This window comes from Schistocerca americana, chromosome 1 (assembly GCF_021461395.2).
Source record: "Schistocerca americana isolate TAMUIC-IGC-003095 chromosome 1, iqSchAmer2.1, whole genome shotgun sequence".
In the NCBI taxonomy this organism is placed as follows: domain Eukaryota; kingdom Metazoa; phylum Arthropoda; class Insecta; order Orthoptera; family Acrididae; genus Schistocerca; species Schistocerca americana.
Genome location: NC_060119.1, coordinates 527,579,430 through 527,605,727, shown reverse-complemented (window position 1 = coordinate 527,605,727; position 26,298 = coordinate 527,579,430). Strand labels below are relative to the sequence as shown.

Below are 26,298 nucleotides of genomic sequence, written 5' to 3'. Positions count from 1 at the left end.
TTAAGCAGCTCTTTGCATCAGCAGTTTTTATCATTCCACTCCAAAAATAAGTCATTTTCTCCTTTATTGTAAGGAGCAAATACTGTGGATTATGATTGTAAAAATTAAGCACCTATAGTGTTTAATGATTTTCTGTGTTCTTCTATCAAATGTCTGGGTAAAATAAAAAGAAACAATCTGAATATTCATTTTTCTTTTAAAATACAGAATCCGATATGAATTCATTCAAATTCAGGATTTATGACATTCTTTTACTATTCAATATGAGGGTGACTCAACAAAAAGTTCCAAAGAAGCTAAGTATATGTATCATCAAACACAAAACAGAATTGGGGATATAAATTCTAGCATCCCATAAATCTCTCCTTCATTTTTGGAAGGAATAGTTTTCTTCACAGGTGGGAAGAAAAAACACCCAAAGAAGTTACTGACACCCAGTATAAACTACTTTGAAAATAGTGTTTGGGAGGGCATTTTTAAGCCAAAAGTAAAACTTATATGACAAATATGGAACTAGATGATAAGATGTCAACTAATTAATTTTCAGTTACGGTTTTGAAAGTGAAACTGTGTAGAACATTAATAAAATTTAACTATGAATATTTTAATGTTTTCCATAAATCAAGAGAAAAGCACAATGAAAGCTGTTTGTGCATGTTATTTAGATACCTGTTTGTGACATTTTTCTGCAGGAGCTAAGCAGTTTTCAAGGTCACAAGGGAAAATAAACTTCCATCACAACGATACTGTGTTGATGCAGCTTTCGAAAGACAATGTGGTAACAAGTGACACACAGGGCGTACCATTACAAGAAAGCTTAGTGTGCTTGTAATGGTTCCCATGGGCACAGGACTCAAGATTAGTAGTTGTGAGCATTTTGCACACAATATACGAATTATACAGAAGCATGACGACATAGTAAACACATCTGGTGTACGTTATGAATAACCAGATCATTGCTGCAGATTAGTGGTCAACAACTGGAGCAAGGTGGGCTGGGAGTTAAATTATGCCTATACTATCATTTCACACCCATGGCATTACAGTTGTGAATGGCAATACACTCAATGTGGACTATATATCACAACCTGGAGGACCATTGTGGCTTAAGAGCGTGAATAGGCTTAGCTAGTGCAGCAGATTCATTGGCTAGTGACTTTATGGCAGCCTCTGGTTCATGTATCTCATTTTTAATTCCAAGAGTTTGTTCTGGGTACTTGTCAACCAACCAAATACATTACTTACTCACAGAGGCAGTAAGTGGCTCAGTGAATGTAGTGTCTTATCCAGCAAGAGTGCCCAAAAAGAAGTGAAGTAATGTTTTGTTTATAAGTGGATTGCAGTTCAGCTTGAGATTGAGTCTCACTGTGTTCATCTGGTGCTCCCTTAGGACACAACACAACTCTGATAATATTGTGGAAAAGGACCACCATTGCAGTGCCAGTGTTATCATCTGTTGCAGAATCATCTTAGGAGCATGATCACCACTGGATGTGTTTCCTATTTGTACTACAAATGCGGAGTATAGAAGAGCTATTCAGAAAGTCGCAAAATGGAAACAACAGTGAAAAGCTGATGAAGCTTTGAACAGACGTGTTGGGCAGTGTGCCTGTCGATCATATGTGAACAGTGAGCAAGCAAAGATGCCTATAACAATAGAGTCTTCCGCCAATTACGGGTGCTGGCTGCAGTGTTTCACCTCATTTCATGCAACTTCATCTACACACTTGCCAGGCAGTTCCTTTTTCATGACAAGTCTCTTCCGCACACGGCAGGGGCAATGAGGATGATACTGCTGTGTTTTTGACGGGAAGTGTTTCAACACCCACCATATAGCCTGGACTTGGCTCCCTCTGATGTTCATCTCTGCTCACACGAACCAATGGGTATGAAGACAACATTTTGGCGCAGACAATGAAGTGTAGAAAAGAATAGGGAAGCACAGGTGGCTACCTCTATGACTACGGTATTGAAAAGTTCATATAAAGGTACATCAAATGTCTAAGTCAGAGCGGCAACTATGTAGAGAAGTAGCTGGAAGGTATATCAAATTGTCGCAAATAAAACTTTTCGATTTTCATTGTGGTTTCCCTTTCGTGACTGATCAGACCTCACTTTCCGAAAAGCCCTTGTAGGTATGAGACCCTACAATGTTATGTGCATCTTTTTGTTTGGTGAATGTGACCCTTCATTTTATCCAATGAATGATAATATCCGACTACAAAGGGATGACCCAGTAAGAAAATATCTGCAACATGAGCATACCATGCATCTAGAACCATCGGAAAGCATCCTGGACTTCTTTTTTTAAAAAACGATCTTAGGTTGAACGACTGAAGCTCTAAAACAGCAACAAGTCATTGTTTACTTCTAGGTGTTTGTCTCTCAGGGGGAGATTTTACTGCAACACAGGCTGGTCGACTTTATTCATGGCATGAATAGTCATCAGGCATCTGGTATTGTCAAATGAGGTGATTTATTAATTTTATGCTGTGTTCTTATGTTGTTAAATCTAAACCAATCAGTTAACTCAGTACAAGTGGAGGAAGAGTTTATAACTGGCATGACTTTGTATTCTGCCAGATGGCAAAAATTATCAAACTCCCGAGCAGCTTTGTGGAAAATTACAAGTAGAAATGTTTTTTACTATTGAAGGAATGATTGGCGACAGCCATCGACTCAAATGGGCACAACTTTGTAGGTGAATACTGCTACCTGAACATATCGGGGAAGCGTGTTGCAAAGGTATAATTTCTTTAGTATCAGACATTGTGCACGAGATAATCAGTTGGAGCACAAGTACATGACTGCAACCAACTGCTCATCAACAACCTATAGGGTGATTAAATTATTTTAAATTTGTACACTTTAAGTACATAGGTCAATATTAAAAAATAGCCAGGCACTAATAAGCTATGACAGATCAGAACATCGAAGGTAAATTACACGACAACTTTGAATGCTGATAAGGGCTTACAAAATGGGAAGAAGGGCTGTTCAGTCCAGCTCAACAGAATAAAACAGGAACTACTGTACCATAAAATATGACCAGGCAGTAAACTAAAAGAGGAGGGGATGTGATACACTTGTTACCATACATCTCTCCTGTTCACCATGTATTTTTTTCCATTCTCTGAAAGTAACTTTCAGGAACAAAGATGACTGGGATGTATTTATGTGCTAATGCAAACTGAAGTCCATTCAATTAATACACAATTATAATGACAATATTAATATTACTACACTTAATTGTGTTCAAGCGTTGTTAATTCAAAGTGAAATTCATTGAATTTATAATAATTATAGTGATAATATTAGTATTACTACAATTTATGTTCCAGTATCAATCCTGTTCTTTATTTGACTAAATATCTTGATACTTACTTTTATTAGGACTCGTGGTCTTCCTGTACAATGTTTCACATAATGTTTTATTTTTCAAAATGTGCAAAACTGATTTAACACCATTATGCCATAAACCCCTTCAAATGTAAGTGCCTACTCAAAGACAACTGGTAACTGTCACCTTTAAGCATTTCATTTCTTTTGCTCTGATTTATCCTCCACGTTTTTCTACTGTCATATCTTCTTGCAAAAATTTCATCTCTATTTAAAAAACTGGAGTACACAAGAGGTCTGTGTGCGTCCCTGACTGGAAGTTCATCCTTTCACAGGAAAGTTGTCTTCGTGTTATTTTTTATAAATCCTATCTTGAGACAAACACTGGCACACAATCACAGAATTCCTAGATTCAACTATATCTATCAAACAGGTTAAAATATTGCTAACAAATATCAGTGTTTCCCTACCTTTCAGAATCTCTGTGAGATTTTGCAATCAGTCGGCAAGTAATGGTAACAAGCAGAAAATCCTTTTGACCACGTTCTCCTAGACAAGCAGCAAGGAGAAATGGCAATCTTGTTTTCATCATATCTGATTTCTCTCTGTGGGGAAGAAAGGCCAATTATAAATCATAGGTGATTACTGGAGTAATATGCATCTAGAATGTAGCCAACTGATGTGTTATACGTAGAGGGAAACAGATAATACAGTGTGACATCAACAATTTACTTTCTTTCTTAGCTCCACACCAAGTGCTTTGGCTGGCCTCTTGGGGCAACTGGCAACACTGGGGCCTGTATTTTGTGTGGATTCTATTTCTGCTTTCAATGATTTCTTGGACAACAGATGAAAACAAGTGAAGGCAATCATATGCTATGTATGATAAAGTATGTTTTCTTAATGGCACTAGGACAACAAAATTGCAATAATTAAACATGCAATAATAAGGAAATCATACCTAATGTTCAACCTATAATTCAAAACATACACAATACAATGACCCAACAGAATGATAGGGTGTATATGCGGACAAGGAAAAAAAAATTCCTGGATTTTTCCCGGATTTCCCGGTTGAAAACACACTTTCTCCTGGGTTAAAATACACTTTTTCCGTGTTAAGTGACAGTATATTTTTCCTCTTAACTATAAAACTTAGCAATCCTTTGAATGGTAATGGTTTTATACACCAGCGTAAAGTTTCTCAGATGTTTAGAAAATGAAACTCAGAAAAAAAGGCCATGTACTCTGCATATTTCCGTATTACGAAAGTATAAATTCGAATTCCACCAAACACTACATGTTACTTTCGAAAGCATTGAAATCGAGATTGCGATCTGCTTTTGTAAGCCAGTCATAGCTCATGTCACGTGATTTCGCCAGCCGATACAGCAGATATTCAGAGCTTAGGACACGTGATGTAGTCAGCTAATAGCATTATCAATGATAAGTGGCGCATACACACAAATAGTGGAAAGTTAATGGTGCAAATTAATATACATCGTGTTGCTACAAGAAAAGCAAAGCTTTCACATATAATAATGGTCTCGATGATTAATAAGCAGCAAGAGAAGCTAAACTTTCACGTATAATGTTGATCTTTTTTGCGCGTGTTACACTTTGAGATACATCACACAAATGTGCCAGTAAAATTTTTAATACCGACATAAATGTCTGATCTTCTGGGCTTGAATTTTTTTCTAAATGGCCGTCCTCAAATAGTTGATTTTTCAATGAGAGTAAAATGCTCTGTGATTTAAGAAATTCACCGCACTTCGTTCATCTTGTGTAAAAGGAAATTTACTTTGAAAGTAACGCTTTTCAATCAATCATTCGCGAAATTTTCCCGCGACCTGTTAGAAAGAGGTTCGTTTCAGCAGTTCCAGAGAGCGCCAGATAACAGGCGTCACCGCGCTTGCGCAGCTACAATGATGCAGGAAGCCCGTATGTTCATATGTGTAAAACATTAAAAGGTCTTACATTATGTCATAAAAGAAACAAGACATCAGAGGAATTTCGTGAACCATACTAAAATGCATAATTCGGATTAAAGTGCACATTCGCATGTCCAGATTCGGTTGTAAATTTTCTTGAAGTACCAGTACTGTATTATCTCATTTTTGGTTCTTTATTATGGCATAGTGCCATACGTGCTAGAAGATGAAAGCATGCTCTTTTGAAATGAAGTGAACAGATGGAACTACCCAATAGTGTGGAATTAAACACTTCGTTTCAAATAAATTGACTGCCTCAGCGGAAAAGATTAATAAAGCCATATTTCTTTAGCAAACCGACAAAAATAACTTCATTGTTCAGCAAGGCGATTAATGCCTGACTGAAATTGCCGCCTGGGGCAGATACCCCAGTTTGCTCCCAGTGAATATGGTAGCTTGTGCGTGCCAGTAAAATTTTTCCGGGTAGCATCTTGCTGCCTGCTTATACAGCTAACAGCCACACGTTTGTGGCCAGAAGTGGGAGAAGGTACACGCGCGACTCAACTGTGCATGGCCGCTCGCAACTGCTCACACGAATCTAATGTAAACAGTTGTGACGACATGTTCATCGGTGGCAATTTGTTGTTATGAAAGCATTGCATAGTCTTCCTAAAGCCTTTGACACATTTTGCTATTGGCAGACACTTGTATGAGCACTGTGTTTTGTTGCGTACATGGCACATTTCCTTCGCTACTTACGTTTTATTTTAGTTTTCTTCTCTCGTTCATGTTTTATTACTGCATTATCATTCTGCAGCAGCGGGATGCAGTAATATCCTTTGTTAAGAGTACTATTTCTTAGCAGTCAAAATTACAAAAATTTAACTTAAAACTAAAACAAAAAAATATCCCTGAATTCTAAAATATTCCCGTGTTTTTCCCGGATGAAAAAATTCCCGGTTTTTTCCTGGATCGTATACACCCTGAATGATGATACTTCTTGTTGCTTTACAGGGAGTACTTCCATACAATGCAGGGCAGTGCCCCACCTCCCATCTTTTTCAGTGAACAATACTTGTGTGTAACGCAACAAAACTACAGTAGGCAGCTGAAAAGAAAGCCTGTGGGGGAGGGGGGATTTCGTGCTACACCTACCCAGGAAACAAGATATTGGCTGTCTGTAAAATATTGCCTTACCAGCAGACTAGATTGTCAGCCTTGCATATCACTGTTCACTGTTTATGATCACAGTTTGACTATTTTATTTATGGCTCCAAGGCCAAAAGGGTAAATTCAAGTGAAACTTGAATGCACGCATCACATCTACACTAAAAGAAGGAAACAGAAGAGAAAATCCTACCATTAGTAATTTCATTTTTTTAAAAGGAAGAAAACATCCTCGAGGCACACCTCAGTAGTTGCATACACATTACCAATATTAATGAAATATTTATACAGTAGTTACTTACTGATACCAGTAAACAATTGGTGAATTTGACCGCTATTAGTTTGGAACTAGTAGTGCACTTAAGATGTCGGATGATCTGACATATTTATATCAGCCGAATCTCTTCATATCAGGCAGTTACTATTTCACATAACTGCATTCTTGAAAATGATTATAGAACAGTGCACACTATCTGTCTAAAGCTCTGCAATGGTGTGCCTCCAGAAAGTGAAGGGTGTGATACAAACATTAACAAATAAGTTTAAGAAATTAGGGATTTTGATTTTGGAGATACCGTGAAACTTTACATTTTCAAAGAAATTAAATGTAATTTATTTACTTTGATTTTAGGGACGAATGTGCTTACTTATTCTTTAATTATTAAAAAATGTTGACAACGGTTACATTTTCATATATATTAAATGTAATTTATTTATTCAATATTGTTATATTTTTGCTTTCGGAAGTTAATTGTATTCTTGCCTGTACCACTGGACTGGCAATGCCACTAGAGTGACACTACTTTGTAAGACTGCACCTTTTGTGCATGGCTGGATGTCCGTGTTTTTCCCTAAATTTCTGGGAATCGAGAAGTGTCCCTCTATTATTACTTTTGTTGCCTTATTTTGATATTTGCTCCCATCTGAAGCCAATTCTTAAATTTTATTGCTCTTTTTGTTCACCACTCGCATTTGGACATCGTCAAACAACAGTAACGTATTTCCGTTCAACAATATTGTTGTTCCACAAGCTGCGACATTGTCGGGAATAAAACATTGACCCATATATACAATAAAACTCCTTTAATTTACGTCTATGGTCACAAACTTTTTGTTAACAGATTACCAGTTTCGGTATATAATGATGATCATCAGATCTGCAGCAAAAATTTTTTTCTGTAGATCTGATGATCGTCATTATAGACTAAAACCGGTAATCTGTTAACAAAAAGTTTGTGACCATAGATTTAAATTAAAGGAAACTCATAATATTGTTGTTCTTATTCCACCCTGGACTTTCCGGAGTCTTTAGTATTTCAGTCAGTTTTATCACAGCTGTGCTCTGCAGTAGGGCGAATATTGTGATTGCTACAGTAGAATTTTCTATTACTTTGTTTTTAAACACTAATAGTCCCCTGTCCCCAATAATTATAAGTTCACTGTACGGAATGGACCATCCTCGATTCCAAGTAGTGAAACCATTGAGCCCATGGGGATAGGGGTAGTAGGGAGAGTGAGGGAAGAGTGGGGTAGAGAGAGGGGGGGGTGGAAGGTTGGAAACTCATTAATTCTGGTATGGTTCACAGTAAATTGAAATGACATTTGTCTGCTAATTTGGAAGAAACGCTCATGGCTACATTGGGACATGTTTCGTAAAAAGTACAGGTATCTGAACTTATCATCACAATTGGGAAAGAACTAACAATAGCAGAAACATTGTTATTGCTTGTGAGTAATAAAATGGTAAAAATCGTCCTTGGTTCAGACGCTGCTACTTGAAGTTCAAACATTCCTTTCTCTGCTGACACAATCAGCCACCAACTTAGTGACATTGAAAATATTTTGAAGGAGCAAATAAAGAATGGTTCGAAGTTCTCACTTGTCACTGATGTGCAGCAATATAGATGGTCATGTACAGTTTCCTTCCCGCATTAGGTACACTGTGTGATCAAAAGTATCCAAACACCCCCAAAAACATATGTTTTTCATATTAGGTGCATTGTGCTGCCACCTACTGCCAGATACTCCATATTAGCGATCTCAGTAGTCATAAAACTTCATGAGAAAGCAGAATGGGGAACTCCGCAGAACTTACAGACTTTGAACATGATCAGGTGATTAGGTGTCACTTGTGTCATACATCTGTACGCGAGATTTACACACTCCTAAACATCACTAGGTCCACTGTTTCCAACGTGATAGTGAAGCGGAAACATTAAGGGACACGTACAGCACAAAAGTATACAGGCCAACGACAGTTGAAGAGGGTTGTAACGTGTAATAGGCAGACACATATCCAGACCATCACACAGGAATTCCACACTGCATCAGGATCCACCGCAAGTATTATGACAGTTAGGTGGGAGGTGAGAAAACTTTGAATTCGCGGTCAAGTGGCTGCTCATAAGCCACAAATCATGAAAGTAAATGCCAAACGAAGCCTCACTTGGTGTAAGGAGTGTAAACATTGGACGACTGAACAGTGGAAAAATGTTGTGTGGAGCGACGAATCATAGTACACAATGTGGCGATCCGATGGCACGTTGTCGGTATTGCGAATACCCAGTGAACGTCGTCTGCCGGTTTATATAGTGCCAAAATTCAGAGGCGGTGGTGGTGTTATGGTGTGATTGCGTTTTTCATGGAGGGGGCTTGCACCACTTGTTTTGCATGACACTATCACAGCACAGGCCAACATTGATCTTTAAACACCTTCTTGCTTCCCACTGTTGAACAGCAATTCGGGGATGGCGTTTGCATCTTTCAACACGATCGAGCACCTTGGTTGGTTGTTTTGTGGGATTAAAGGGACCAGACTGCTACGGTCATCGGTCCCTTTTTCCAAATACTAAAAACACCCACAGAGAATAAAAACGATCAACAGAAGAGAAGACAGACGACACAGAACAAGAGAAACTTAGGCAAAGACCAGACAAGACAAACTAAAATCACACAGAGTGTGACGGTGGTTGGCCGACCATAGAAACAAAAAAGGAAAAGCCAACCACCGAGAAACACATTAAAAAAGCAGACTAAAATCTTAGGCCAGAGGACAGAATCAACACAAAAACACACACTTACATTAAGCGATAAAATCCCCCTGCCCGAATAAAACGCAAAACTAAGTCCGCTATGGCAGAGTTGTCAGTTAAAAGCGCAGGGAGTGTATCAGGCAGCGCAAAAGTCTGCTTGAGCACAGTTAAAAGGGCGCACTCCAACAGAATATGGACCACCGTCACGGCCGCCCCACAACGACAAAGAGGTGGGTCCTCACGACACAGTAAATAACTGTGTGTCAGTCGGGTGGGGACAACTGAGTCCCTGCGGTGGCTCGCATGGATGACCGCCACACAGTCCTTGATACGATGGAGTTTGTTTGGCACAGGCAGGTTGCGCCAGTCAGTGTCCCATAAATCGAAAATTTTGCGGCGAAATAGTGCCCGCAAATCAGTCGCCGGGAGGCCAATCTCCAGAGATGGTTTACAGGTGGCCTCTTTCGCCAGGCGGTCAACATTTTCATTGCCGGGTATCCCAACATGGCCTGGGGTCCAAACAAAGACCACAGATCGGCTGCAACAGGCAAGAGTATGCAGGGACACCTGGATAGCCATCACCAGACGAGAACGAGGGAAACACTGGTCGAGAGCTCGTAAACCGCTCAGGGAATCGCTACAGATAATGAAGGACTCACCTGAGCAGGAGCGGATATACTCTAGGGCTCGAAAGATGGCGACCAGCTCAGCAGTGTAAACGCTGCAGCCAGCCGGCAATGAAAGTTGTTCGGAATGGTCCCCTAGAGTTAGCGCATAACCGACACGACCAGCAACCATCGAACCGTCAGTGTAAAACACGCCAGAGCCCTGATACGTGGCTAAGATGGAATAAAAGCAGCGGCGGAAGGCCTCTGGAGGGACTGAGACCTTCGGGCCCTGTGCCAATTTGAGCTGAAGGCGAGGGCGGGGCACACACCACAGGGGTGTATGCAGAGGGGCCCAGAAAGGAGGTGGAACAGGGTAAACCCCTAGCCCAGAGAGAAGCTCTTTGACGCGGACGGCGATCGGACAACCCGACTGGGGCTGACGTTCTGGGGGATGGACGACTGACTGCGGGAACAGGAGATGATAATTTGGATGCTCGGGCAAGCTAAAAACATGGGCAGCGTAAGCAGTCAGTAATTGTTGGCATCGTAACTGCAGTGGAGGGACACCTGCCTCCACAAGTATGCTGTCCAGCTGTCCACAGGGCTGGTCCGGAAAGCACCAGTGGCAAGGCGTATCCCACTGTGGAGGATGGGGTGCAGCATCCGCAACACAGATGGGGATGTTGAGCCATAAGCCAGGCTCCCATAATCCAGACGGGACTGGATTAACGCCTGGTAGAGGCGTAACAGGGTAGATCGGTCGGCACCCCAGGGGGTGTGGCTCAAGCATCGGAGAGCAGTGAGATGCCGCCAACACATCTGTTTGAGCTGCCGAATATGAAGCAGCCAAGTCAACCGGGCATCAAAAACCACACCCAAGAACCTATGTGACTCCACCACAGCAAGAAGTGCACCATCAAGATAAAGCCGTGGCTCCGGGTGAACAGTGCGTCGCCGGCAGAAACGCATAACGCAGGTCTTGGCCGCCGACAACTGGAACCCATGAGCTACAGCCCAAGACTGCGCCTTACGGATAGTGCCCTGTAGCTGACGTTCAGCAGCTGCAATGCCAATAGAGCTGTAGTAAAGGCAGAAGTCGTCAGCATACAGGGAAGCAGAGACAGAATTTCCCACCACTGCAGCGAGGCCGTTTATTGCAATTAAAAAGAAGCAGCACTGAGGACAGATCCATGTGGTACCCCATTCTCCTGGACTCTGGAGGAACTATGGGAGGCCGCGACTTGCACGCTGAAGGTACGATACGACAGAAAATTGCAGATAAAGATCGGCAGAGGGCCCCGAAGACCCGATCCATGAAGCGCAGAAAGGATGTGATGACGTCGTGTCGTATCATACGCCTTCCGCATGTCGAAAAAGACAGCGACCAGGTGCTGACGGTGGGCAAAGGCAGTACGGATGGCCGGCTCCAGGCTCACTAGATTGGCGGCGGAGGAGGAGCGGCCTTTAAGGAACCCACCCTGAGAGGGAGCCAGAAGGCCCTGAGACTCCAGTACCCAATTCTACCGCCAGCTCACCATCCGTTCAAGCAATTTGCAAATAATGTTGGTGAGGCTAATGGGACGGTAACTGTCCACCTACAAAGGGTTCTTGCCTGGTTTCTAGAATGGGGATAACAATACTTTCCCGCCATTGAGACGGAAACTCACCCTCGACCCAAATACGGTTGTAAAGGTCGAGGTGATGTCGCTGGCAGTCCACTGAAAGGTGTTTCAGCATCTGACAGTGGATGCTATCTGGCCCAGGAGCGGTATCAGGACAAGCAGCGAGGGTACTGTGAAATTCCCACTCACTGAATGGAACATCGTAGGATTCAGGATGGTGGGTGCGAAAAGAAAGGCGCTGACATTCCATCCGCTCTTTAATGGAGCGGAAGGCCAGTGGGTAATTGGAAGACGTGGAACTCAGAGCAAAATGCTCAGCCAAGCTGTTGGCAATTTCGTCGGAGTCTGTACAAACTCCTCCATGCAGTGAGAGCGCAGGGACGCTGACAGGGGTCCGATAGCCATAGAGGGATCGAATCTTGGCCCAGACCTGTGATGGAGTGACACGGAGGCCAATGGTGGACACATACCGCTCCCAGCACTCCTGCTTGCTTTGGCGGATAAGGCGGCGGGCCCGCGCACGCAGCCGTTTGAAGGTGATGAGGTGTTCAATGGAGGGATGTCGCTTGTGACGCTGGAGCGCCCGCCGGTGATCTTAAATTTTAATTTCAGGTGACCACCAAGGCACAGTCCGCCGCCGAGGGGACCCAGAAGAACAGGGAATGGCAGATTCTGCGGCAGTAACGATGCCGGTGGTGACCGATTGAACCACCGCATCAATGTCATCATTAGAGAGAGGTTCAATAGCGGCAGTGGAGGAAAACAAGTCCCAGTCAGCCTTATTCATAGCCCAACTGCAAGGGCACCCAGAAGACTGACGCTGTGGCAGTGACAGAAAGATCGGAAAGTGATCACTACCACATAGGTTGTCATGCACTCTCCATTGGACAGACGGTAAGAGGCTAGGGCAGCAAATATAAAGGTCGATGGCGGAGCACGTGCCATGCACGACACTGAAATGTGTGAAGGAACCATCATTTAAAAGCGAAAGATCGAGCTGTGCCAATAAATGCTCAATGGTGGTGCCTCGACCTGTCGCCACTGACCCACCCCACAGAGGGTTATGGGCATTGAAGTCGCCTCTAAAGGTGTTTGTAGAGGGACAGACTCGCTGTGAAGAGAGTTAAGGACATAGATGCAGATGACACCAGACACCCTTTCATAAGCTGCCCGGTTCTTATAATAACTCCGATAGCCATGGAGGGCGGCGGTTCGCATTGCGGGAATCAAGTTTCCTGAAGAGCAATGCAGAAGAAAGGGTGAAGGCTGACAAGTTGTCGGAGCACAGCTAGATGTTGGAAAAAACCGCTGCAGTTCCACTGGAGTATGAAATTGTCTATGGCTGAGAAAGGCGTGAAGGGACTGGGAAGGCAATTTACGCCGCTTGTTCACTCGCTGCCACCGATTCAGAACCTGCACGAGTGACATCCATGGCGTTTGAGGGACCGGCGAGATCCAGGTCTTCAGCAGACGCCAGAATCTCGACCTTGTCCTCGGACGCTGAGCTTGTTGGAAGCGGTGGGACGGGTGCCACCGCAATAGCAGGATTCTTGGGTACCTTATTCTTTTTCAGCTTACTTCGCTCTGCCTTCGGTGGTTCAGGCTGGGAGGGCTTCACTGGGTCAGTCTCAGGGACGGACGACGACCATGAGGCCCTACGACCAGGGACTGGTGGTTGTTTGAGCCACTTGCGGCTGTCTGCTTTTGTACTGGTCGGAACTTGTGAAGGGAGGTCCTCAAGGGACCCCTTCCTGGCGAGAGGAGCCGAAGAAGTCTTACGTTTCTTCGGCTGGGAAGGGGAAACTGATGTCCCCGAATGTTGGGGGGCCGTTGCTCCTGAAGTAAATGGAGCAGGAGCAACAGGAAGTGAAGTGCCCCCCCCCCCTCCCGATTATGGGGGCAGGTTTGGTCCTTCGACTCTCAGAGCTGACTGGATGTGTTGCAGCTGACGCAACTGTAGCAGGAGTGACTGTGGCGGCATAAGAAGATGTCATGCGCACAGGATGAAGCCAGTCAAATTTCCGTTTTGCCCCTGTGTATGTCAGTAGGTCCAGGGTCTTGATTTCCATTATTTATAGGGCTTGACATCACAACGGTACACCATCACCTTGACCTTCCAAGGTAATGCGTCACCCTCGAAAGCCAAAATAAAGGCACCGGTGGCAACTTGATGATCCCTCGGACCCCGGTGGACGCGCCGGACGAAATGGATACCTCGTCGCTCTAAGTTGGCGCACAGCTCGTTATCGGACTGTAAAAGGAGATCCCTGTGGAAGATAATGCCCTGGACTATATTTAAGCTTTTATGGGGCGTGATATTAACTGAAACATCCCCCAGCTGCTTACAAGCGAGCAAGGACCATGACTGTGCAGGGGATGCTGTTTTTATCAAGACTGAACCGGACCGCATTTTGGACAAGCCCTCCACCTCCCCTCTAAATGTTCTACAAAGAACTGAGGCTTCACAGATACAAAGGATTCACCATCATCTCTGGTACAGACGAGATACCGGGGCGAATATGTTTCACTGGCATTCATGGACTTTCGTTCCTCCCACGGTGTGGCCAGGGAGGGGAACGATTTTGGGTCATACACATTAGCTTTAAAATGAGCCCTCGAACGCTTAGGACTGCTGGCGGCTGGCCGCCAGCGACAGATGATGTACCACGCTTCATTGCGAGTCATCCGCCCTGATGCCACCTACTCCTACCAAGGGACCTCCCCACGGGCGCCACTCAGCCTCAGCAATAGCCATCTGGCAGGATGGCCATTGCCGGGAGTCCTGATGCCCCAGGGAGATGGGCATCTACTCCTTGGCATACGTGGGGAGTTAACGGCGCAGGCGTCAGTAGAGCGATCCCTGCGTTGTCGGGGCTACAACCAACAGGGTACATGGCGGCCCCACCACAACGGACTGGCTACCGTGCTGGATGTTAGATGACATGTGGTCCATGGTCGCCGTCAGTGCAGAAAGTGGCATTGCACAGCGCAAGGTGGAAAGGGCACGCAGGAACGTATCCACGCCCAAGAGATGGAGAGCGGGCAGGACTGCAATGCAACGACAAATAAGCTGGCGAAATGTCTGATCGCAAGATGGACACAATGCACCACGTAAGGCGCCCTTCCCCAAACGGCTCGCTCTTCAGAAGAATTTTGAGAGATGGAGGTCAAACCCGACAGGGGATCATCACATAAGGCCGAAACTTGTGAGACTCCTTGTAGTCGCCTCTTATGACAGGCAGGAATACCGCGGGCCTATTCTAACTCCCGAACCCGCAGGGGGAAATCGAGCACCTGTTCATAATGCATGGCCTATGGCACAGTAGTTACATGACGATAACATCCCTGTAATCGACTGGCCTGCACAGAGTGCTGATCTGAATCCTATAGAACACTTTTGGGATGTTTTGGAACGTCGACTTCGTGCCAGGCCTCACCGACCGACATCGATACCTCTCCTCAGTGCAGCACTTCGTGAACAATGGGCTGCCATTACCCAAGAAACCTTCCAGCACGTGATTGAATGTATGCTTGTGAGAATGGAAGCTGTCATCAAGGCTAAGGAAGGGCCAACACCATACTGAATTCCAGCATTACTGATGGAGGGTGCCACGAACTTTTAATTCATTTTCAGCCAGATGTCCAGATACTTTTGATCACATAGAGTATGTCTACAGATGTAACTACAAGTATTTTCTTTTATTGCAAAGAAGAGCCCAAATAAGCAACCACTGAAGAAACAGTTTGTGTAACTATTGAATATTTGGTCCATAATGAATTAAAATGGGGAATTGCATTAGTGTTCATACAGACTGAGCCATTTCTATGACAGGTTGAGTGAAAGGGTTTGTGGGTGAAGTACGCGAAGTTAGTCCTAACTTATGAACGACTATTCTCTCATTCACCACGAAGCCATTGTTGCTTAGTCATTGCCATCTACTCCGAAAATTATGACTTAAAAGTGGTAAATGCCATGAACTTCATCAAATTGTGGTCCCAAAATACACAGCTTTCTAACTTTTTGTGTCAAGAAATGGGATCCAAGCACACTACACTTCTGCTTTATACCAAAGTATTATCATTATCTTGGTGTACAGTGTTAATGTGAATGTTTGGACTTATAGATGAGGTACTAGCATTTTTGACTACTGAGAGGCAACAATATGAAGATTTACTTGCAGATGATGAATCGGTATCTAAGTTGGCATATCTTCCCAATATTTTTGCGAACTAAGTACACAAATGCAAGATAGAAACAAAAATATTCTGAGAAGTATGAATAATATTCGATGATTTATTAATAATTTAAATTTGTGGATATAGATGATTGAAAATGGATTGTGTGAAAAGTTCTCAACTGTATGTACAGGCGAAGGCGTGGAAACCCACATCCCGCAATTACTTACAGAACATTTAGTACTCTTGCAACAGAATTTCAAAAAATACTTTTAGGAGGCTACTGAAGATTCCTTTAAAGAGAGTATTGAAGATTCTGACTGGGTTCGTGATCCACTCATGGATTCAAAACATCTTCTGAATGATTTATGTTTTTGCTTACAATTGGTACTGATACATTTAAAAGCAGACAGAGCATATAAATTAAAATTTTTGATGGTGCAGTTGGGTACATTATGTTTGTCAATGAGCAGTGAACGCCTATCTCTGAGATGTCAGTTAACATGTTATTACTATTTTCAACTACATATTTGTGTGAACTCGGTTCCTCAACATTGACTAAAATTAAAACATCAAACAGAGACTCAAATCAATCAATGAAGAAATGGAGCTTGCTTTGTACACAATTCTGCCACAAATCAGCGTCTGTATGCAGCTAACCAGACTCAAGTATCTCACTGAAGATATAAATGGATTTAATTACTTTAAAATTCATATTGCAAATGTCTATTTACTACTGTGAACTAAAGTTAATAAGCTGTTAAAAAGTGCATGAGTATTATTGCTGTTTTATAAAAACAATAACAACAACAATAATACAAGATTACATAACAATGTAATAATTTATAATTATATTACTAGAGGCGGACATTTTTGTGTGTTTTGTTAAATCTGGGCCCATCTCGAGGTACCATGAGTAACAGGTTGCAGAACACTGGTTTAGACCACATCAGCCCACTCATGCCCATATTCATACTGCACATAATTCTCAGCTGCCGACAATACACATAATGCTAATATGTTCTCTAATAAGATTAAACAGTAATTTCGAATTCCCATTCTTAACAGAAAAGTTTTATTTGAACATATGTGATTTGTTGGATAGAAATAACAGATCCAGTAAACTCTATCTATGGATACTATTACAGCACTGTGAAAATTATGAAGGGACTATTAACTAGTGACATGTCAAGGAGTCTCATTTTTCTGAGACTAAGATTAGTAGAATGAAATACCTTGGGAGGCATTTGATTAATGTTCCCCTGGTGCCTGAAGGTTACTTGAGGTATGAATGTCAGAATGGTTGGATATGTGCCATCTAAGTACCAACTAGCGTGACTTTGTATACGTGTAATGCTAGAATCCTCAAGGTGACATTGCTAGAGTGCTTTACCACTGTACAAGCATAACCAAATCTCGCTTTACAAGCATAACCAAATCTCAGAGACAGAATTTGCATGAATTTAAATAAAAGTTTATTTCTAATACTTGTAAATGTTGAAAATTAATATAATTATGCTGTTGTCTACTTTGAAATCCATTCCTGTAAACCAGTGTTTATTTCGAGAGAGGGAGAGAGAGAGAGAGAGAGAGAGAGAGAGAGAGAGAGAGAGAGAGAGAGAGAGAGAGAGAGAATTCAATATATCATTGTGAATAAATGGATTAAAAACAGATATGGGGCACTGTTTTACTAACAGAGAGCAGCAACACTGTCAAAAGAATATGCAGTGAGGGAAGTCAAAGAGTGTTTGGAATAAGGACACTTCAACTGTCACAATTTTATCAGTAAACTGTCATAGTATTCGTAATCAAGTTCCCGAATTCACTGCCCTCCAAGAAAGTTCTCATACTCAAATTATTCCTGAGACCAAGAGCTCGCTGAAACTTGAAGTAGAAAGCTCTGATGTATTTAGTGGGTCTTGGAATGTATATAGGAAAGACAGATTTGAGGCCATAGGAGGGGGTGTATTAATTACAGCTGACAAAAATACTATTCTAGTGATGTCAAAGCTGAATCTAACAGTGAAGTCATCTGGCTGCATATAACAGGTGTAAGCAAAACCAAGTTAACTGTTGGATTTTTTAGTGGCCACCCGATGCTACTGTGACAGTTCTAGAGTCAGCCAAAGAAAGTCTACAGTCGATAGCGTGTAAATACCCATATCACGCAATACTAGTTGGAGGCAACTTTAACCTATTGGGTATAGACTGGGATGTCTATGGGTTCACTGCAGGGGGTACAGACAACCAGCCCTGAGAAATACTTCTGAACATGTTTTCTGGAAACTGTCTTCAGCAGTTAGTTCAGCAGCCCACACACAATGGAAATATCTTTGACTTTGTAGCTACAAATAGGCCAAACCTTGAAACTTCCTGGCAGATTAAAACTGTGTGCCAGACCGAGACTCGAACTCAGGACCTCTGCCATTCGCAGGGCAAGTGCTCTACCAACTGAGCTACCCAAGCACGACTCATGCCCCGTCCTCACAGCTTTAATTCCGCCAGTACCTCATCTGCTACCTTCCAAACTTCACAGAAGCACCATGCAGGTGTTGAGTTCGAGTCTCGGTTCGGCACACAGTTTTAATCTGCCAGGAAGTTTCACATCAGTGTACACTCCGCTGTAGAGTGAAAATTTCATTCTAGGCCAGATCTTATTGAAGATGTCAGTATAGAAACGGAGATTAGCAATCATGATGTCATTATGACAACTACGATTATGAAAGTTAATAAATCAGTAAAGAAGGCTGAGAGTGTTTCTGCTAGATAGAGCAGATAAGTAGTTATTAGCATCTCACTTGATAGTGAATTGGCATCACTTAGTTCCAGTAAGATGGCTGTAGAGGAATTACGGGCAAAGTTTAAGCAGATTGTAAACCATTGTCTGGAGAGTTATGTGCCTGGAAAGTGGATAAAGTATGGGAATGGCCCACCATGGTTTAATAAAGAAATTTGGCGTTTGCTGAGGAAGCAGAGGCTGCCCCACTCTTGGTTCAAAGTGGAATGCACAAATGACAACAAGCTGAGGTTAGTAGAGATTTGTGCGTGTATGAAAAGACCTTTGGGAAAAGCATAAAACTACCATCAACGTCACACCTTAAAAAAAGATCTGGCTGAGAACCTGAGAAAATTCTGGTCTTATGTAAAATCGCTAAGTGGGTCTAAGGCTTCCATTCAGTCCCTTAGTGACCAGTCTAGTGCGGCAGTTGAAGATAGCAAAATGAAAGACGGTTTGAAATATCATATTCGAGAAATCATTCACACAGGAAAATCAAACAAGCACAGCGCCATTTGACCATCGGACAGACTCCCATATAGACCACATAGTAATAAGCATACCTGGCATAGAGAAACAACAGAAAGATGTAATAGCAAATAAATCAGCAGGCTGGATGGAATCCCAGTTCGATTTTACATGGAGTACTCTACGGCATTGGCCCCTTACCTAGCCTGCATTTATCATGAATCTCTCGCCCAGCACAAAGTCCCAAGCAACTGGAAAAAAGTGCAGGTGACTCCACTATATAAGAAGGGTAAAAAAATGGATCCGTAAAATTACAGACCAATATCCCTAACTTCTGTTTGCTGCAGAATCCTTGAATATCTTCTCAGTTCAAACACAATAAGCTTTCTTGAGACAATAAGCTTATGTCCACAAATCAGCATGATTTTAGGAAGCATTGCTTGTGCATAACTCAGCTTGTCCTTTCTCACATGATATACTGTGAACAATGGATTAAGGCTAACAGGCAGATTCCATATTTCTAGATTTCCAGAAAGCATTTGACATGGTGTCCCACTGCAGGCTGTTAAGAATGTACAAGCATTTGGAATAAGTTCACAGATACGTGAGTGGCTCGAAGACTTCTTAAATAATAGAACCCATTACGTTGTCCTCTATGATGAGTGTTCATAAGAGACAAAGGTGTTGTCAGGAGAGCCCCAGGGATGTGTGATAGAGCCACTGTTGTTGTCTATATACATAAATGGTTTGGCAGACAGGATGGGCAGCAATCTTCTGATGTTTGTTTATGATGCCGTGGTGTATGGTGAGGTGTCGAAGGCGTGTGACTGTAGGAAGATACAAGACAACTTGCATAAAATTTCCAGCTGGTGTGATGAATGGCAGCTAGGCCTAAATGTGGAAAAATGAACATTAATGGGGACGAGTACGAAGATCAATCCTGTAATGTTCAGATACAGTATCACTAGGGTCCTGCTTGACACAGTCAAGTCACTGAAGTATCTGGGCCTAACATTGCAAAGCAATATGAGGTGGAAAGAGTATATGAGAACTGTGATAGGGAAGGTGAATCGTCGACTTCAGTTTACTGGGAGAATTTGAGGAAAAAGTGGTTCAACTGTAAAGCAGACCACATATAGGATGCCGGTGTGACCTATTCTTGAGTACTGCTTGAGTGTTTGAGATCCGTACCACGTCGGATTGAAGGAAGACAAGGAAGCAATTCAGAGTTGTTAGATTTGTTACTGGTAGGTTCAAACAACATGTGTTATGGAGATGCTTCGGGAGCTCAAACGGGAATCCCTGGAGGGAGGGTGATGTTCTTTTTGAGAAACACTATTGAGACAATTTAGAGATCCAGCATTTGAAACTGACTGCCAAACAATTCTATTGCTGCCAACATAAATTGCATATAAGGACCATGAAGATAAGATACAAGAAATTAGGGCTTCTACAGAGGCATACAGGCAGTCTTTTTCCCTCGCTCCATTTGTGAATGAAACAGGAAAGGAAATGACAAGTAGTGGCACAAAGTACATTCCATCACGCACTGTATGTTGGCTTGCGGACTCTATATGAAGATGTAGATGTAAATTTCCAAGTGACTCACTGAGACTACCTGCAGTACTACGGTCTGAAGCATAATTATTTACCAGCGGATATTTGTGGCTAAAGAATGGAAAACTAATTACTAGATGTGGATATTTTGGTTGGGAACCAAAGTACATATATTATACAAGAACAATGGAACCAAGTATGTTTGCTTAAAGCCACTCCACCCTGCAAATAACTGGCAATAAAGACAACTGTTAGTCTGGGATGGATTACGGTTCGTGTTGTGTCATTAATTATGAGCCGACAAACTTTCTGGCAGAGGACTGATTTGTCAGGTGGGCCTGTTCCTTTTCTCACCTATGTGTCACGTATGTGAGCATGCTCTCAAGTGTTTGGACAGTAGAAGTAATATTGTCTCAGAGCATAAGGCGGGCTGCAATAAAGAAGAGCTGGTTTGCGAAACAATGAAGATTACCTGATCAGCAAAAAGTATTTACCCACATTAAAAAATTATATTGCATGGCATATTGGACAGAAGATCAGTGACTGACAGATGTAAAGAGAAAATAAACTACAGCAACCAAGATGAGTGTAATGGATTAGGAGCAATATTTGTAGACTCAAACAAGTTTATTATTACGAGTTGTAAAGCACAGTATGGCTTGCATCTAAATGCATTAAGTTCCTTACCTTTTAGCAAAATGTTTAAGTAAATATGTTCAAAACTGCAAGTGTATGTCTTCATTTTTAATGCAATGGAACATAAACGGCGGAAGTGCAATGTATCCACAGAATAAAACCACAAAAAATGATGAGTTGCAAATCATTCTTTGAGACGAAAAAGATGTCGAAGTTACTTACCTAAAGAAACACTGTGTTATAAAATATTCCATCACAGTTTTAAACAAAGCAAAACTTCAATTAACTAGTAGCTTTTGTAGGAAACTCGTGGATGCTCTTGTATACTGATTAACAACTTGTTACAATAAAAAGAGCCAATTTTAAATTACTGAATGAAGACCTTCTATTTTAAAGTGGCTGAGTAGAATTAGAATGATAGAATTCCTATTACTATTATCATCTCCATGATATAATGAAATTATTTTTAAATAAATTCTAGTGTCTCCTACATAAACTCACAACAGGAAAGAGTGGTAAAATAGCAATTTATGTTTATTTTATCCTATATACAGCAAACAAACAAGCACCTCAACTTCATTTCTTAAGTCATGAACCTAACTATAAGACTAAATTTCACTATGGTAAATAAGCAGGGAGCAATATGCAAATATTTTAACAAATTACTGTATACATTTATAACTCTGCCAAATTCTCTTTGGACTTAGACACTCACTCAGATCTCTCTAGTTTACTGATGATAAATGAAGAAAATGCAAAGAGATGTTCCACGAGCAGACAGTTCAGTAAGGAAAATATGCTGTAGATTAGTTAGTGAAACATCACGGCTCATGTTCAAAATATTCTGATAAGTCTTTCAACAGGTTTTTACACATTTTCAATGAAACATTTCCATCCATAGTCTGTCAAATAAACATAACAAATAAACTAAAATGGAATGGTTTTGGCATAACAAACATGTGGTAATAGGAAGAGACAGCTAAGCACTGAGATGAAATTTGATGAGTCATGTGTTTATTAACTATGTTAAATCACACAAAAATGGTTTAAGAGGTTGTGAAAGCACCAAATAAAATGCCAAACACTAAATTAATTGAAGAGCACAGAAATAAATGACAGTCTCTGTGGACAGGTGTCAAACCTCAAATCTGAATCAAATCTAGCAAGTGTGTGTGTGTGTGTGTGTGTGTGTGTGTGTGTGTGTGAGTGTGAGAGAGAGAGAGAGAGAGAGAGAGAGAGAGAGAGAAATCCTGCTCAGATATCAGAAAATTTTAATAAGTTCTTCATAACTATAGCAAAACTCAAAGCTAAGGTAGACTATCGAGATGATGAAAGCAGATTCGAATACGATAGCACACCCCCTGTCCAAAATAGTTAATGATTTGAAGAAGGCTACTATCCAGATTTTATGAAATATGCAAAAGAGAAACCAGTATTTAAGAAAGGATCCAAAGGATATAACGGAAAGCACCATACAGTTTCCCTTATTTATTTATTTCCTGAAATATCTGAAATATTGCTGCAAGTCAAATTCAAAATTTCTGTAAAAAAATTTAATACAATATCAAAAAATTTGTTTGGCTTTCCAAAAGGTGAAAGTACAATTTATGATACCTATGACTTCAAGAAAAAACAATGTAGGAAAAGACAGACTGCTACTTACCGCAAAGACACGTCAAGTTGCACACAGGCACGATTAAAAGACACTCACTCACAGTTTTCGGCCATAGCATTCATCAGAGTGCGCGCGTGAGCGCGCGCACGCACACACACCCACGCACGCACGCACGCGCGCGCGCACGCACACACACACACACACACACACACACACACACACACACACACACACACACACACAACCATCAACTCCAGCATCCTGGGCCAGCATGCGACATCATACCAATACAAGAAGCTGTGCAACAATTGGAGCAGAGCTGGTAAATGGCACAGGTGGCCCAGCCCCTGATGGGGTAGGATAAACCTGTGACAGGACTGGAATAGGAAGTGCTGGGTGGGTGGATTGGGCATATTTTGCACATCGTGCGCATCACTTCTTCTATGATGTGCTGCTGCTCGCAGTCTGACCTCGGCAGCCAGAGACTGTGGTCGTGTGTGTGTGTGTGTGTGTGTGTGTGTGTGTGTGTGTGTGTTTGTGTTTGATTCCGATGAAGGCCTTTTTAGCCGAAAGCTTACTTGTTTGACAATCTTTTTTTTGTGGCTATCTGTGATGCAGCATCTCTGCTATATAGGGAACACCAATCTACCCTTTTCATAATACTGTCATAAGGTAATAAAAGTCAGATTCTGATTCAAAATTACTGAAACTAAGTTATTTAAAAAGTAACTTAGTTGTTTGAGAAAATGGTAGCAAAAGGAAGATCTATGATCAATCAGATACTGATATGTATCACAAAACAGAAAGAAAACTATACTACATGTGTGTAGGATCTTCTTTCAATTCTGTTTTGGAGGGATATCATACACTAGGGTCCTACATTAAAGCAACAAACTACTATTTCCCCATCCCATGTGCAATTCACGATATAATCATAGAATCTATCAACATATGTCTGAACGATTGTGTTCTTCACAGAAGATGGCATTCTGGTGAATGGACAACCACACTAATGACGACGTCAGTGCACTTATCAAAGGGGTAGCGTTTGCACAACAGTCCCACATCTGCAATCATTGTGTACACAGTCACACATGGTGCAGCATGGTATGGAGAATATGCCTGCCAAACTCTGCACTAGAGGGCTGTAGGAAGAAGGAAAACAGGACAGTTGCAAATTGATGCGGCCCGATGGCTTAATGTGAATCGTTCTGTTGTTTGTTGTGACAGTTTATAGAGATCAAAACTGTTTCCCAAAGACCAATTCCGGGCCGACCATATGTGATATCAGAAAGAGAGTACATTATTTGGCTGTAACAGCACGACAGTGCTGCCTTAATACTGCACGGCAACTGGCTGCTGACCTCACAGCATCAACTGGACGTGTTGTATAGAGGCAAATAGCATATAGAAGGCTTCAGCAGAGTGGCTTGAGTTATTGGAGACCTTCTGTATGTAACCTCTGATGCGTTCCCACAGAAGGGAATGTCTGTAGAGTGGAGTCGTCAACATGCAAACTGAATGTTGGAACAATGGGTAAATGTTCTTTTAACAGACGAGTCCCAATTTGATCTGGAGAGTGATTGGAGGTAACATGGAACATGATTCTGGGATCCAGACATTGTGGAAAGAGACCGGTATTGAGGAGGATACAATAGTGTGGGCAGGCATTATGCTGATCGCTCTAATACATCTTCATAATACCTCATCATGGAATTGTGCAGGTGGAGTGGCAGGTTTTAACTGCTGTCAGGCATTGTAACGAGATCTTGGGACATCATATGCGGTCGTTACGAGGTGGTGTGGACCCAGATTTCGTAATTATGAATAATAAAGCTCGACGTCACAGAGCACAGGTGGCTAATGTTTTCTTGGAAATGGAAGATACTGCACGCACGGCATGGCCTGCTTGTTCTCCCAGTTTGAATTCCGTATCACATCAGCATCTGCCAATCACTCTCCAAGACTTGCGAGCATCTCTGCAGGAGGAATGGGCGTTATTGCCTCAACATGAAATTGATGACATCATTCACAACATGCCTAGTTGTCGTCAGGCCTGTATTAGTGCCAGATGTGGTCACACACCATAGTGAGTGCGTTAACTCTTTGTCAGAATGTGTGAGCAAATCTGTTAAGTTGGAAAAAACAAAGAACTTTTTGTTTACTTTTATGCATGTTGGAATTGTTTATGTTCTGCATCCTTTACCCTGTTTCTACTTTGCTGTCATCTGTTTATATGGTTTTATGGAAAAATGAACCAATCTTGCACAATTCCCGTTTGTTGCTTTAAGTTTGGACACCAGTATGATTAGTGTCGATAGATGGACCTGACCTACAATGCAGGCACAAAAAATGGAGTGCAAAGTGGGTCGGGGAAAACATTAAATATAGAAGGAGTGGAATTTTTTAATAAATGCATGCCAACATTTACCTCCAAGTAGGAAATGTAACTCTTTAGGAGCTTGTCTTTAAAAACCGGTGTTTTGAATGGCGTTTTTGGCTCTGTTACTGAGGAAAATTCTGCACGATTATGAGCAATTCAAACCCAATGAGTCCTCCTTTCATTAATATGTCGCCTTGTATTTCTGCAAGCATAAGTAAGTTCCTGGAAAAAAAGGGTAAGCTACTACTCTCCCTCACAGAACTCAACTCCCAGAATTTGTATAGGCTGGCTTTAAAATGGAATATATTAGAATGACCATGCAAACAAGTGTATCTATCAAAGAAGAATGAAAGAAAATTACATTTCTGCTGCTAGTTATGTGCTTTTCATTTAAGTGCGTCAAAGTAGTAGTTGATGTTTGGTTTGTGGGGCGCTCAATTGTGTGGTTATTAGTGCCCATACAAAGTCCCAGTTTTTTTCACATTCAAATTTATCCACGGCCACGAATGATGATAACAATGAAATGAGAGGACAACACAAACACCTGTGTCAAAGTCTTTGGTCTGTACAGTCTTTGCTGAGAGACAGCTGCATATTACTTGTTAACATAACATTTCCGTTTTGTTACTAGAAAAAGTGTTTTTTTTCCATTAAATCTCTTTTGTGTGAAATCCAACTCACACAGCAAGTATGTCCAGTAAAACCAAAGCATGTCTGCTGTCCTCTGCACTTATTTCCGGTTCTGCCATAGCCACCCACTCCCACATAATCTGGAACAAACGAAAATCCATGAATCTATATTATTTGAAGTATCAAGTTTCATATCTTGGGGGGAAAAAAGAGACAGGCAGAAGACTTCTACTAACAATATGATGAAATAGATATCAAGAACGCTACAATGTTATAAACTAATATATAACAACATGTTGCCGTATTTATCCAAATGTAAGCTTGACTCTCCCATTTTTTAAAGACATTCCTAAGG

General features: G+C 41.8%; 1 protein-coding gene across 1 annotated transcript in view; it reads right to left on the bottom strand.

Annotated features, from left to right (window-relative positions):
* Nucleotides 1-26,298, bottom strand: part of LOC124624589 (condensin complex subunit 1) — a 213,413-nt gene that overhangs the window by 29,577 nt on the left and 157,538 nt on the right. Inside the window, exons 14-15 of the mRNA XM_047149116.1 lie at nt 25,995-26,083; nt 3,810-3,944 (exon numbers count right to left, since the gene is read on the bottom strand). Coding sequence (XP_047005072.1) covers nt 3,810-3,944; nt 25,995-26,083 — 224 coding nt within the window. The remainder of the gene's footprint in view (nt 1-3,809; nt 3,945-25,994; nt 26,084-26,298) is intronic.